General features: G+C 35.5%; 1 protein-coding gene and 1 pseudogene across 1 annotated transcript in view; one reads left to right on the top strand and one right to left on the bottom strand.

Annotated features, from left to right (window-relative positions):
- LOC131410149 (serine/threonine-protein phosphatase 4 regulatory subunit 2-like) overlaps window positions 1-12,972 on the top strand; it is a 78,826-nt pseudogene extending 65,854 nt beyond the window's left edge.
- The window catches only part of LOC131410145 (phosphatidylinositol 3,4,5-trisphosphate 3-phosphatase TPTE2-like), a 239,512-nt gene that overhangs the window by 14,987 nt on the left and 208,942 nt on the right, over window positions 1-15,583 (bottom strand). Inside the window, exons 8-10 of the mRNA XM_058548057.1 lie at window positions 6,491-6,551; window positions 5,594-5,675; window positions 5,403-5,491 (exon numbers count right to left, since the gene is read on the bottom strand). Of these exons, the coding sequence (XP_058404040.1) occupies window positions 5,403-5,491; window positions 5,594-5,675; window positions 6,491-6,551 (232 nt within the window). The remainder of the gene's footprint in view (window positions 1-5,402; window positions 5,492-5,593; window positions 5,676-6,490; window positions 6,552-15,583) is intronic.

Here is a 15,583-nt window from a genome sequence, read left to right as displayed (position 1 = left end):
TCACATCCTGTGTGACTCCACTGATGAAGACCCCTGGAAGTCTGTGCCTGGTTTCTTCTGGACTTTGCCCCAAGCGCCTTTTATCTTTGCTCATTTTGCTTTGTATCCTTTCACTGTAATCAATCATAGCCATGAATATGACTATGTGCTGAGTCCCGTGAGTCCTCTGGAGAATCACTGAGTCTGGGGGTGGGTCTTGGGGGCCTCTGACACAGCTGGTGGTAGAAGTGGGATTCACTAAAATGACCCTGACTCGCTGCAATATGGCAAAAGCATTGTTTGGGAAAAGGAAGGATGAAGGGATGGTACGACAAATCTGTGGTGCCTGAGTGGTTGTGGAGTTACCAGTGGTGTGATACAGCAGCTCAGGTGCTGTTGTGAGACGGAGAAGTTGCCTATGGAAGTAAAAATGATGGATCCAACCATATGAGAGTTGGCTTGCTGGCTCCCCTAGCAGATTTTGGCTGTGCTGGCTAAAGTGAGGAAAACATGCAACCCAGGTGATGCCCTTGGTTTTTATTCCCTCCTCCAAGTGGAAGGAGAAAGGGCCAAACATTCCTAAAAGTGAGCTTTGAGTGGGCCAAAAATGTTAAAAGTTTGCACTGCTCTTTTCTCCAAGTTGAAGGAAAAATGGTTAGATCAGTTCCCAGCGTGAACCAAAGCTTTAGATAAACCAGAGGGAAAAGAATAAAAGGCAAAAACTCTACAGTCATTACTGAGCAATCATATAGATTGGTGCTTCTCAAATTTCAAGGTGTATGAGTCATCTGAGGATTGTATTAAAATGCAGATTCTCATTCAGTAGGTCTGTGGCGGTTATGAGATTCTCCTTTTCTAAATGGCTCCTAGTTGATGCTAATGCCGCTAGTCCACGGACCTCACTTTGATTCTAGATCACTATCTCTGAACAAATACAATGAAAAATCAATAAGAAAACTAGGGCTAAAACTCCTAAGCACTAGGGAATTTAAAATAAATAATTTCTAAATAATCCAGATGTTTAAAAATCACTTCTACATAATCTCTGTGTTAAAAAAAATCAGGTAATTTTTAGGAGAATTATTTTTATGAGAATTAGTAGAATAATCATAAATTATTCAAAACTAAATGACAACAAAAGCAGTACCTATAAGACAACTGGAAGTTAGCTAAAGCAGTATTAACAGGAAAATACATAGACTTTAAATACATAGATCACAAAGCTAAGAAATTAAAATTTAATTAGTTAAATTTTCAATTCAAGAAAGTAGTAAAAGAAAATAAGTATACTCAAAACAAGCAGAACAAAATTGAATCTAGCAATTTATTAAAAAAGAATACAGCACAACAAAATTGTGTTTATTCCAGGAATACAAGGTTGGTTTACCATTTGATAATCAGTCAACATAATCAACCAGCTTAATAGAATAAAGGTGAAAAAGCATATTATCATCTTAAAGACTCAGAAAAAGCTTCCAATAAAATTCAACATCCACTCATGTTAAAAACTCTTAGCAAATTAAAGGAATTTCTTAATCTGATAAAGAGTATCTAAAAAGCAAACACATTCACACGCAGGCACACACAAAACCCTAAAGTAATTGACGAGACGTTGTTGAAAGCCTTTCCTTTGACAGCAGGAACAGAACAAGGATGGCTACTATCACCACTTCTAATTCAACACTGTACCAAAGGTTCTAGCCAGGGCTGGGGGAAAAAAAGAATTGAAAGGAAAAAAAAATACAGTTCGTTATTTTCACATGATGTAATCCTGTGCCGTAAATCCCAAAGAATTTACAGATAAATTAGTAGAATTAATAAGAGAGTTTAATGAAGCTGCTGATTGCAAAATGAATAAAATCAACTGCATTTAAAGCAACAATAAAAAACATTTAGAAAATAAAAATTTTAAAGGGCTATCATTCATAATAGTATCAAAAATAACAAATACCCAGGAATAAATCTAATGAGAAACATACACAGAAAATGAAAAAACATTGTAAAGAGAGATTAAAGAAGACCTAACCAAATGAGGGGATATCTCCATTTATGGATTGGAAGAGACAGTATTGTAAAGATTTCGATTCTCCTCAATCTACAGATTCAATATAATTCCAAACAAAATTCCATCAGGCGTGTGTGCGTGTGTGTGTGTGTGTGTGTGTGTGTGTGTGTAACTTGACAAGGTGATTCTCTATTTATGTGGAAATGTAGATGGCCTAAAAAACCCAAACAATTGTGAAGAACAACAAGATGGATGGATTTCCTTGACTGTAAATCAAGACTTATTAGAAAGCAATTTGTGTTACTGGCACACAGGTAGATGAAAGAGCAATGAACAGAATAGAAAGTTCAGAAACAGATCCATGTCCCGCAGAGCAGTAAAGAAATGAAAGTCTTTCCAATTAGTGTGCTGAAACAATCAGAGAGCCATATGGAAAAACACGAAACTTGACCTCTTCCTAACACCACACACAAAAATCAACTCCAAATGGAACAAACCTTCTGTAAGATAATATAAGAGAATGTCTTTTTAAACTCAGGGAAAGATTTCTTAATTCGGACACAAAAACACTATCTTTATAAAAAGAAAGAATAATATACATTGACTATGTTAGAATGAAGAACTTCTGTTAACCAAAAAATACTCGTGAGAGAGAGAAAAGGTAAGTTACAGAACAGAAAACCTTTCTTGCAATACGTATAACAAACAACAGAGTTGAAATCGAGAATAAAGAACTCCTACAAGTCAACTGGAAAAAATCAAACAATCCAGGAGAAAAAATGGACAAGGAAATTAAACAGATACTTCACAAAAAAGGATATCCAAGTGGCTAATAAACCTATGAAAAAGCTGTCTCAGTTTCATTATTATTCTGTAATAATCATAGAAATGCAAATGAAAGCCATAATGAGACACAACTACACATCCACCCAATGGCTAAAAATAAAAACGACTGAGAACTCCAAAGTATTGGTGAAGCGTGGAGTACTTGGAACTTTTACAAATGTCAGTTGAGTGTAAATCGGTACAACTGTTTTGGAAAACAAATGATATCATCTATCAAAGTTCAAGATTCATTATCCTAAGACACAACAATTTTAGTTCATATACTCAACAGAAATGTGGGCACATGTGCAACAAGAAGCGAGTATTTCATAGCAGCATTATTTATAATAGTAAAAACTGGAAACAATCCAAATGTAATAGGAAAAAAACCCTTCCATTTGCAGTATTTAACAAAAGATATGCAAGACCATCATGAAGAAAAGTATAAAATATTATTGAAAGACAGACAAGATGGTTCAAATAAACAGAAAAAAAACCCATGTACAACTCAATATTGCAAAGTTGTCAGTTCTTTATCAAATTAATCTATAAATTCAATCAGTTCCAATAAAAATCCTAAATGTATATTATTGTAGAACTTAATAAAATGATTCTAAAATTAAGTGTAAGAAAAGCCAAGACAATTCTGTCTTTATCAAGACATATAAAGCCATAAAAATTACAATAGCATGATATAGAGAACTCAGAAACAGTCCCAAACATTTATGGAAACTTGATAAGTGACTGAGAAGGGATTACAAATCAATGGGGAATAAATGAGCATGCAATAGATGGTGTTAGGACAACTTCCAACCATATGAAAAAAACACCTCCCTCTCCAAATTCTAATTAAAGACCTAAATGTAAAAAATGAAACTTTAATATTTTATATTAGAATATCTTCACTATCTCAGAGTATGGGTGGGTTTTTTTTTTTTTTTTTTTTTCCCTGCAGGGAAAGATTCACCCTGAGTTAACATCTGTTGCCAATCTTCCTTTTTTTTTTTTTCTCCCCAAAGCCCCAGTACATAGTTATATATCCTAGTTGTTAAGTCATTCTAGGTCTTATATGTGAGCCACCACCAAAGCATGGCAACTGACAGAGGGGTGGTGTGGTTCCGAGAACCAGAAGTGGACCTGGGCTGCCGAAGCAGTGAGCGCCGAACTTGAACCACTAGGCCATCAGGGCTGGCTCTGGATTTCTTAAACATGACAAAAAAAGCATGAACCACACACACACACACACACACACACTCGACTGATAAATTTCACTACATTCAAAATTACAAACTTCTATGTGACAAAATAAATCATAATAAAATTTAAAAGACAACACAGTGGGAGGAGATATTTATAGTATAAACTACTAACAAAAAATGAGCATTCAGATTATTTAAAGAAGTCCTATAAATCAATAAATATTTTGACTATCATGATACTACTGGTAACACGGAGGCACTAACCAACAAGAAGAGAGGAAAACCAATACGAATGAAAACTTGGAAAAAGAGGCTGCTCTGGTGCACACCAGCTGAATACCAGCCCTCCAAAGAGTCTTAAAGGAAAATCAATGAAAGACGTGAACATAGAATAATGTTAAGACCTCTCTCAGAAAAAAGAAAAAGATTAAATTTGAAATGAATGTTTTGCTTCAAGCAGGGAATTAGCTTTAATGAAAAGAAAACTGAAGCCAATTGCTTGAATTATAATACTTTAGGTTGACCCATGTGAAATGGCCATTTTTATAAGTAAAAGATAGTCAAAAACTGGCAATTCCATGTGGTTCAACCACTGTATTCTTCATTTATCCATGGTATTGTAAATTGCCAATATATACAGAATACTTCAACCTGTGGAGCTGAAGACAGAACTTGCCTACTCACGAATGGGCTTGAAACTCATTTTCAAGTAACACTAAAACTTGATTCTACTCAATTATATAAGCCAGTTTTAAAGAGTGGTGTTTTCCTGGAATTCAATATAAAAAGCCATTTTATAGCTCACCAAAAACATAATTCTTTGTTTGTCAAAAATTGTGAGATATGCTTAGATGATTATTAAAAGTTTGAAGCTGAATGAGAGAAAATCTAACTCAACTTAAATTGGCTGGATTTAGAAACGGCTTTTTTTTTTCATTTTACCGCCGCAAAGTCAGCTTCTTTGTATCATTACACTATAGGAATTCCAGCATAATTTTGGGTTTTTGAAATAGCATCACTATTGACTCCCTTAACCTTAAAAGGCTCTCGCAAAATTTAAGAATAATCTTAAATAGAGTAAAAGGGCTCGGACAGTAAACACCGCTTGTATTTCGACAGATTATTTTAGCAAATCAAAAATGAAGAAACCCAAATAGTCAATAAACAAGGGAAAATACGCTCAACATTGCTCAGTTCTTTTATTCCTATTTTCTTCCTTCCTTCCTCCCCCTCTCCTCCCTCTTTCCTTCCCTTCCTTCAGTCTTGAAGCTAATAATAAAAAATGTTAACAACTATTAATACTGATTAATAGCAGTATGTATCTCGGTCTTGCACTTTAACATATGTTTCAAATTTCTTAAGAAAAAGAGAAATAAAAAGAAAAATGTTTTTACCTTTGCCGCCTTTGCAATGAATCGCTACAATGTTCTCTGTATCTTGAGCCAGCCACTCAACTACTTCCTTCGCAAGTTGCAGCATCTCACTGATTTCAAATGTAAGATTTTTAGTTGAATTAAAATACTTCAAAAAAATCAAGCTCAATTTATTTAGCCCTCTTCTGACAGGCAACTTGGAGAAAACTTACTTCAGAGTGGGGACATTGTGGTCGTCAATCATGACTCGATGGACCCTATGGTGGAAGTGCTCAGGATCATAAGCTTTCTCACCTAAAATAAATGATATATAGGTCATATTTCTATACCTAATAAACACAGTAAATGATCAAGCTATGAATAAGTTATACTTTTCTATTAGAAATTCCTTATCCATCTTTAAAAGGAGCTTTCTGACTGGCTCCTGCTGCTCTAAAAGAAACTAAATGGTCTCAAAAACATAAGGCCAGTAGTGGTTTGTCCATCTTGAGTGACCTAAGCCCAACTTATTTTGGTTTGTTTAATAGGCCTTACTTGAAATTTTCTAGCAGGCTACTCTTTACATTAGCGTAGGGTAGTTAGACACCACAGAGCAGAAGCAAATGTGGCTGACCAAAATGCTTGCCTCCTGAAAATGTCTATCTAATGTACAGGAAGAGGAAAACTCAGGAGAGACAAAGTAGTAAGCTGAGATATAATCTGTTTTCTACACAGTTTTCCTTTTTTTTTTTTCTTCCATGTAGGGGCCTGCTCTCCTCACACCCCACACCTAGTGGGTTAGAGTACGCATTTGTTGAATTGTCTGTCTTCAAAACACAAGCTGGCAGGAAAGACAGGAATATTTTCCTAATCTAATACCACTAGAGCGGACTCCTCCTAGAATGGGTCCGCCTCTACTCCAGCCTCCTGCCTCCCTCACAGGGCACTTTGTGCTGTTGAGCTATCTTCTCCCACCAAATAGGGCCAGCACAAGATGGACACTTTTTTAACTCACTTCCTACCATGACCAAATACTTAGGACTAGATGAAATGGAAAAACTGAATCATCTTCTTACATGCAGTGATCAGTTTTCTACCTATAGTAGCAAAATACCTAGTCATGTACATACTGCATAGATTGTAGACTTGATAGTGGTTTTGATGCTTGGTATCCAGGAACCGCACAACTTCCTAAAATCGATGGACACATATATTACATATATCCACACAGCACCAACAGAAGCCATTTCCTAGGAGTAACCTAAAGTGCTTATTACCTTTTATTCACTTGTCCCTCACTTAGCACCTTTTAGGGGAGATTCAGGGACTATGAGGGTACGTGCATTCCAAGTCATATCTAACCCACTGATAGTTTTCAAATAGCCCACAAGGTTGTGCTTGACTACTCTGATCAGCCTCTTATCATAAATACACATTGTTTAAAGACACCAGAGAAGGAAATTAGATGGTTAACCGGCTTTAAGTAAATTTGTTCCAAATCATTAGTTCACAGTAGTATATGATTCTCATCTAGATCTAATTCTAAATAGATATGTCTTTTAGATAATGATCTGGATATTACAATCTAAGCACTATTTAAATAAATAAATGCAAAAAATGTATGTATGATTGTGTGTGTGTGTGTGCACGATAGAAAAAGATAAACACATTATATCAAATTTTATTTTATTTATTTATTTTTTTGCTGAGGAAGATTAGCCCTGAGCTAACATCTGTGCCCATCTTCCTCTATTTTGTATATGGGACACTGCCACAGCGTGCCTTGATGAGTGGTGAGTGGGTCTGCCCCCAGGACCCGAATCTGCAAAGCCCGGGCCGCCAAAGCAGAGTGCGCAAACTTAACCACTACCCAAATTTTGGATAAGTGGTGGCAATATGGAGACTTTCTTGGCTCATCTGTGTTTTCTTATTTTCTAATGAATATGTATATGTGTATGTGTATATATGTGTATGTATATACACACATATATGTATATATGCATAACTTTAAAATAAGAAATAGTGGTTATTATTTAAAATATAGTTAATATCACCATACTAATACAACAATATTTCCAGCAAACTTATCCATCTGCAGCACACACATGTGCATGTGTCTCTGTCAAAAACAAAAGTTACTGTAAAAAATCTCAAAAATTGATTAGTATAGTACCCTTAGAGCAATGTTTCCTGGCTTAATATTGAGAAAAAGAAAAACTAAGGTATTAAAGTAATCAATTTGTTAAACTGATTATCCCTGTCAGGAGAAAATAATAAATCAAAAAGATAAACATTCTGAGTCTGCACAGGACTGTGGTAGGGGGGATAAATAGTCTTACACACATCAAAAATGCATGGGATTCCTTACACCAAGATAAAATCCAGATGGATTGAGGAATCAAATATAAAAAACCCACAAATATCTCTAAGAAATTTAAGTGAACATTAATCAAGTCTTTGGATGAGGAAGAACTAAGGATTAAATCAATGGAAGATCAACAGATTTATGTTTGACTTCATAAAAATTTGAAATTTCTGTTTAAAAAATGCCACACTACAACAAACAAATAATGGGAGATTTTTCAGTAAAACTGAGTGAACGAGGACGATGCCTAGTATACTCTATAAATTAGTTAGAGTAGTATAAACTAATAACTCATTAACAATAATTGAAAAAGTACTCCCTCACCCTATAGATAAATGGGCCATAAATAAAAACGTCAATTCACAAAAGAGAAAATCCAACTGGCTGACAACCTACATAGACGAATATTTAGCCTCACCAATAAAGATGCCAAAACGACGACGAAATGCCATTTTCACCCATGAAATTAGCCCTTTCCTTTTTAATGAGAAAATCCAATGCTGGCAAATATGGCATGAAAATTAAACCTTTGATTTATTGCTGATACAATCCCTTGGATTTGGCAGTATATATTAAGAACTCTGAAAGTATTCATACTCTTTGACCAGTTAATTTCCCTCCTAGGAATCTACGCAGAAGAAGCTTTATGCCTTTGTTGCTGCGTTATTGATAATACTGACACTTAACATCCAACACTAAAGGTTAATTACAGCACTAATAAAATATCATGCAACCGTTAGAATACGCTTCTGCCCTTATTTTCTCAGCTGTTTTTTGTTATTGGCACCATCAAGTTGATTCCGACTCATAGGACTCTGTGTGCAGCAGAGCAGAACCCTCCCTGGTCAGGTCCTTCTTCCTAGTCTGTCTAGTCTGCAAGCTCCACTGCAACCTGTCCACCATGGGTGACCCCGCTGGTATTTGAAATACCAATGGCATAGCTTTCAGCACCACAGCAACACGTAGTCGCCACAGTATGACAACCAACAGACGACTGGTGTGACGTTCGCTGATGAGGAAACAAACCCAGGCCACAGAGGCGAGAGCGCCAGAATCTTATCCACTAGACCACCAAGGCTGGCTTTATTCTCTCAAAAAGTAACTATTTCACAGTGGTTAATTTATGTGCAGCCTTCTTTAGTATACCCACATTTAAGGATAGTCAGTATTTGCTTTTTTATGGGAAAATTAATATATCTGAGTGGTTAAGCTTCAGGGATTTAAAAAAATCTCCTTCATGTTTCTCTAAATAAACTGTTTAAAAAATGATCTTAAGGATTGGAGTTTTCTCCATGAGTCCATCCTTGACTCAATATGGAGATAATTTACTGCTGTGTTTTCTGACCTAAGTAGTTTACCTGAAGACTCCAAATACCTCTTATCTGAATTAGCTGAACAGAGACATAAAGCATCTAGACAAAAGTTCGACTCTGCCAAGAAACTACATTTTTGAGTCACAGTCTGTCACCAGATGCACAGTTTCTGTCCTCAAGCAGAATAAGGACTATTCAGTTGTACCAAGGCCAAAAACGAAAAGCTAAATAAGACTTTTAGGACTATAGGTAATCGATATCTCATTTTTCTAAATGGCTCGGCCTTTACATGGGCTTATTAAGTTTACAATTCCTGAAACTCTTCCTTGGGATGCAAAAGAGGAAAATGCTGTTTATTCTTTGAAAGGCTTTTTACAACAACATCCACCGTTGAGTTTCTAAATAAGCCAAACCCTTCTCTCTGTTTACAAAATATTAACTCAAATATTAACTAAACAAAAGAGTTCACACCAGAAGTCTATTGTCTACCTTAGCACATTCCTCGACGTGGAGGTGAAGGTACACCCTCCTTGCTTGCGTGTGGTGGCAGCAGTGGCCAAACTTGTTGACACTTCCACCATAGTGCTTGCTTCTCCTCTCCCACATCCACACGATTCTTGCTACTTCTAGGCAACACTTCTGGACACTTCTCTGTTAGCAAATTTACCACTTATGAAATCCTACTGTTTGCCCTGCATATTACTATTCAGTGTTGTTCAAAATATAACCGTGCAAGTTTATTCCCTCTTGAGAGTAAAGGAGAACCACATGACTGTTCAGCGTTCTCTCGGGAGTTAAGTATGCCCAGATCTGACTCTCGCACCCTTTAGTCAACCCTGATTTAAAATAGTTTGTAGATGGCTCTTATCTTGAGTTTGCTTGAGCCTGCAATCTGGCAAAAGATGAGAGTAAATATTAATATGTATAGTAGATGTGTTTTGGGGGTGGTTCTCAATTTACAGATTTTATGAAAACAGATGATTTATTATCTCCTCTTTGAATATGCTGACTAAAAATGCTAAAGGGATCCATGACTTATTAGAACTTTGTCAATATTCCAGAAGATAATAGTATAATAACTGATAGAAACCAGAAGTCTAGAGACCACTCCAGAAGCCACACATAATGTCCTTGCTTTGACATACACACTAAATTAAAGTTTTTGCTTTTTTTTTTAACAGCTAGTATTAAGTGTTGTTAAATTGATATTTATCATCACCAAATCTACAAAAGAAAATTGGCTCCGTTTAGACAAGTTATAATTAACTCACAGTTATCAGCTGAACCTACTGAAAAAGCAATATTGGCAATCAAGGGATGCTTTATCGGTAAAGATGGATTATGGCAATTTTGGGATGGCTGCCCAGAAGTGCCATGATCCATCCAATGGACCCTGGTCAAATTACTCCATAACTGTTCTCATTATGGACGAGGTTAAGTAGTTTCTACATTAAACAGTAATTTAGAAAATTATTCAAAATTGGCCAAGGGAGTGGTTGAATCGTGTCTTACATCGAAATAGCATAACCTGGGTAAGATATGCTTCAGGCCTCCTTCCTCAAGGCCTTTTTGGACATTTACAAATGGATTTTATGCAACTTTCCAAGTCACAAGGCTCTGAATATGTATTAGTTATTGTTTGTAAATGTTTTACATGTATAGAAATGTTTCCCTGCCTTAGAATAAGGTAGAATGATTTCATTAATGGTCCCAATTCTTCATCCCTCCCTGTATCCATCTTGTAGTGTCCTCTCACTCTAATATTGGGCTCCATCATCATGTGAGTTGATTTGGTCAACGGGATGACACAAAGCAGAGGCTTGCAAAGCCCTTATAAGATTCCACTCTAGCTCTTGCCTTTTGCCATCACCATGAGAACAGACCCAGGCAAGCCTAACGGAGGATGAAGACATGTGGAGCACATATGAGTTACCCCAGACACCCCGCTAAGGTCATTGTAGACCAGCTGATAAGCACATTTCAAGAAAAGAAAATTGAAGTTAATATCTCTCATTAATATATACAAAAATCCCTAAATAAAATATTAGCAAATAGGATCTAGTGATATATAAAAAGGATAATACATTAAGACCAAAAGGGGGTTACTCAGGAATAAAAAAGGTTGTTTTAACATTTGAAAGTCTCAATGGAATAAGAGAAAAACATTTTGATTATCTCAGTAGATGCAGAAAAAGTACCTGATATATTCAGCACCAATTGATGATTAAAAACTCTTAGCAAACTACAAATAAAATGGAAGTTTCTTAATCTGGTAAAGGACAGCTACAAAAAGCCTCTCGAAAACATCATTCTAACAGTGAAATAACTAAGTCTTTCTACCTAAGTTTGGGAACAAGGCAAGGCTGTCTACTCTTACCACTTCTATTCAACATTACAGTGGAGTCATAGACAACTCAATAAAGAAAGAAAAAGAAAAGGTATAAAAAGTGGAAAGAAAAGAGTAAATTACATGATTATGTATGTAAAAGTTCCCAAGGAATCTACAAATTAATTATTGAAATGAATACGTGAAGTTATGAAGGGTGCTGGATATACATACAAAAATCAGTTATATTCCCATGTATCAGCAGCAGACAATTAGAAAGTAAAAATTTAAAAATACCATTTAAAATAGCATCAAAATCCATCAAATAGGGATAAAACTAACAAAAGATGTGCAAAGCCTGTACAGTGAAAATGTTGCTAAAAGAAATTAAAGAAGAATCTAAATAAATGGAGAGATATATTATGTTTGTGGGTTGGAAGACTCAATATTTTTAGATGCTGATTCTCCTCCAAATTAAGCTATGTAGTCAATGTCATCCAAGCTAAAATACCAGCAGGGGGTGTGTGTGTGGAAATTAACAAGCTGATTCTGATATTTATATAGAAACTCAAAGGACCTAGGAAAGCCAAGATAGTGTTTTGTGTGTGTGTGTGTGTGTCTGTGAGAGGAAGATCAGCCCTGAGCTAACATCCGATGCCAATCTTCCTCTTTTTTCTGAGGCAGACTGGCCCTGGGCTAACACCCATGCCCACGTTCCTCTACTTTATAGGGGACGTCGCCACAGCATGGCTTGACAAGCGCTGCATCAGTGTGCACCCGGGATTCGAACCTCTGAACGCCGGGCCGCCAAAGTAGAGCGTGCGCACTTAACCACTAAACAACCGGGCCGGCCCAAGCCAAGACAGTTTTAAAGAAGTACAGGCTCTTCTGGGTTGGTGAGCAGGTGGAAATGCTGGGAGAAAGGTGAGTCTGGAGAGGGCTTGGAAGCTTTGTGCCCCTTCCCCCATACGTTGCCCTAGGCATCTCTTCCATCTGGCTGGTCCTGAGTTGTATCCTTTGCTAACAAAGCGGAAATCTAATCATCAGGTGAATAAACATCAAATGAAGATGCTGTGGAAACATCAGGTGAAAAGACTCAAGTTGGACAAAGAAGGTGAAGTCGGAGAGATGGCCAAACAACTTCTAGTGAAATCTCTTCAGTTACGGTAGAAGAAACAGAAGAATCATCATCATCTAAGAATAAAGACAAAGCAAGTGGTTGTATCAGGCAGCACTGTACAGAAGAGGACAAAGAGGAAGAAGAGTCTCTAATGACATCAACAGACTTGATCCCAGAAAGAAAAAAAATCAAGAAAAAGAATCTGACGACGCCTTAACTGTGAACGAAGAGACTTCTGAGGAAAAGACTCAAATGGAGGAATCTCGTCTGTCTCAAGCTGAGAAAGATTTGCCTTCCAAAGGAAGTGAAACTATAAGGCCCTGTAAGTAGTGATTCTCTCTGCCATGAAACAGAATAATTAGTAGGATCCAATACCAGTCGAACTGGAGAGATTCTCTCAGAATCATCCATAGAAAATGAGGATGAGCCACAGAAGTCACAGAGGAACTGATAGAACAGATTATTTAGAAACATTCAGCTGCAGTATTTGACATACTTCTGAGGAAAAGACTCAAATGGAGGAATCTCGTCTGTCTCAAGCTGAGAAAGATTTGCCTTCCAAAGGAAGTGAAACTATAAGGCCCTGTAAGTAGTGAAACAGAATAATTAGTAGGATCCAATACCAGTCGAACTGGAGAGATTCTCTCAGAATCATCCATAGAAAAGGAGGATGAGCCACAGAAGTCACTGAGGAACCGGTAGAACAGATTATTTAGAAACATTCAGCTGCAGTATTTGACATACAATTCTAGTTTCACACTGTACGAGGTTTGTATGTAGTAAAGTGGAGCTTTAGTTTTACAAGAGAAGCAGGTTGTAAAATAAAGTACTTTATGGGATAAATCCTGAGAGAGTTGTTCACATAGGAACTGTGAATTATCAGCTCCTCTGGCTCCTGCTTATCACTGATTTTTTTTTGGTGGGGGAGTCTGGTTAATCAGTGGTTTGTGTATAGATTCCTTAAAATTTAGAATTAAAGTATTAAACTGGATGGTAATAATTATAATTTTTAAACTTTGAGGAGAGTATCACATTTAGTTTACATATACACAAGAAATCTTTGTGTCTTGTCTTTTTCTGACAGCTCTAGCAGTTTTCATATTTTCATCAGTTTCAACATTTTACTATGTGAATTGTAGGGTTTCATGATAGTTATATATTATTAATATTTATAAATATACATTATATATATTCATCTCTTACAGAAACAGAAAAATATAAAATTTGCCCCCTTAGAATAATGTTTTATAGTTATATGTAATATATTATACAGGATAGATTATAACATACAGGTTATATTATATAATGTAATATATTATATATAGATTATAGATATAACATAATGTTATATGATATGAGTATATACAAATAATTATACTGTATATAATATATACAGCATATATTACATATAAATTATATAATTTTAAATATAAATATACATATATTAGTCTAAGGGAGACCATGTTATATTTTTCTGCTTCTATAAGAGATGAATTTATATTATTATATAAATTATACATATTTATAAATGGAATAATATATTTTATATATAATATACATTAAACATTATAAATAACTATAATTTTATATGTAGTTATATATAATTGTGTATATTATATAATATACATACTATATATTATATATAAATATACATATATTATTCTAAGGGACAAATGTTATATTTTTCGTTCCTATGAGAGATGAATACAGTGGATAACTATGGCACATACAACAATATTAGAAGAATCTCACAAAATTTATTTTGAGCATAAAAAGCCAGTCACAAAAGATGTACTATATGATTCCACTTATGTGAAATTCAAGAAAAAGTAAAACTAATCTGTGGTGACAGAAGTTAGAATAGTAATTACCTCTAGTGTGTTGGAATATTGACTGAAAAAGAGCAAGAAATGTTCTATATCTTTATAAGGGTGTTGGTGACATGCATATACATCTATATATAATTTCATCAAGATATATACTTTTCTTTTTCAGATGTACATCATTATATTTTGATTTCTGTGTAGACTACATCATGTTCACCACTCAAAGACTAATTACCATCCATTACCATACACCTATGCCCTGTCACCTCTTTCCCCCTCCTTGCTCCCACCTTCCCCTGGTAACCACCCATCTAACCTCTGTACCTATGTGTGTGTTTGTTGTTGTTGTTGTTTTTATCATCTACTTATGAGTGAGATCATACAGTACTTGACTTTTTCCCTCTGACATTTCACTTAGCATAATACCCTCAAGGTTCATCCATGTTGTTGCAAATGGCAAGACTTCATCTTTTTTTTTTTTTTTTAATAGCTGAGTAGTATTCCATTGTGTAAATATACCACAGCTTCTTTATCCATTCATCCCTTGATGGGCACTTAGGTTGTTTTCAAGTGTTGGCTATTGTGAACAATGCTGTAATGAACATAAGGGTGCATATATCTTTACACGTTCGTGTTTTCATGTTCTTTGGATAAATAGCCAGCAGTGGAATAGCTGGATCATATGGTAGTTTTATTCTTAATTTTTTGAGGAATCTCCATACTGTTTTCCATCATCAAGATATATACTTAAGATTAGTGCAATTTATAGTATTTGTATGTCTCAATAAAAGTATAATTATATTTGCATGTGTATATATGTACACTTATATATAGACATACATATATAATTACATTTTTACTGAGCTATAACAAATACTGTAAATTGCACTAATGTATACACACCTACACACATATGCAAACATCTTAAAACAATGACTTTAAACTGGAATTTCATAGTAAACATCGTTGTATGTTTGAAATTAATTTATTTAATCCACAGAACTTAAAGCAGTATGCCTCCACTATAATTTAGGATCTCAACCTAAGAAAACACATTTTAGTTGAAGAAGTCCCATCCTTCTCCCCTATGATAGACTACAAAAAATGGCCACAGTTCATTGCAACTTCTGCCATCAAGATATGGAGCCAGTTTCCACTCCTTGAATCTGGAATGGGTTCGTAATTGACTTTGTGCAATAGAAGCAGGTAGAAGCCCCATTATACTAGTTTTGAGCCTGGGCCTTTAGGGGCCCTGCATTTTTTCGCTTGCTGC

The sequence above is a fragment of the Diceros bicornis genome, chromosome 9, assembly GCF_020826845.1.
Source record: "Diceros bicornis minor isolate mBicDic1 chromosome 9, mDicBic1.mat.cur, whole genome shotgun sequence".
Lineage (NCBI taxonomy): Eukaryota > Metazoa > Chordata > Mammalia > Perissodactyla > Rhinocerotidae > Diceros > Diceros bicornis.
The sequence above is the reverse complement of the archived record's forward strand: the minus strand, read 5'-3'. Positions and strand labels throughout refer to the sequence as shown.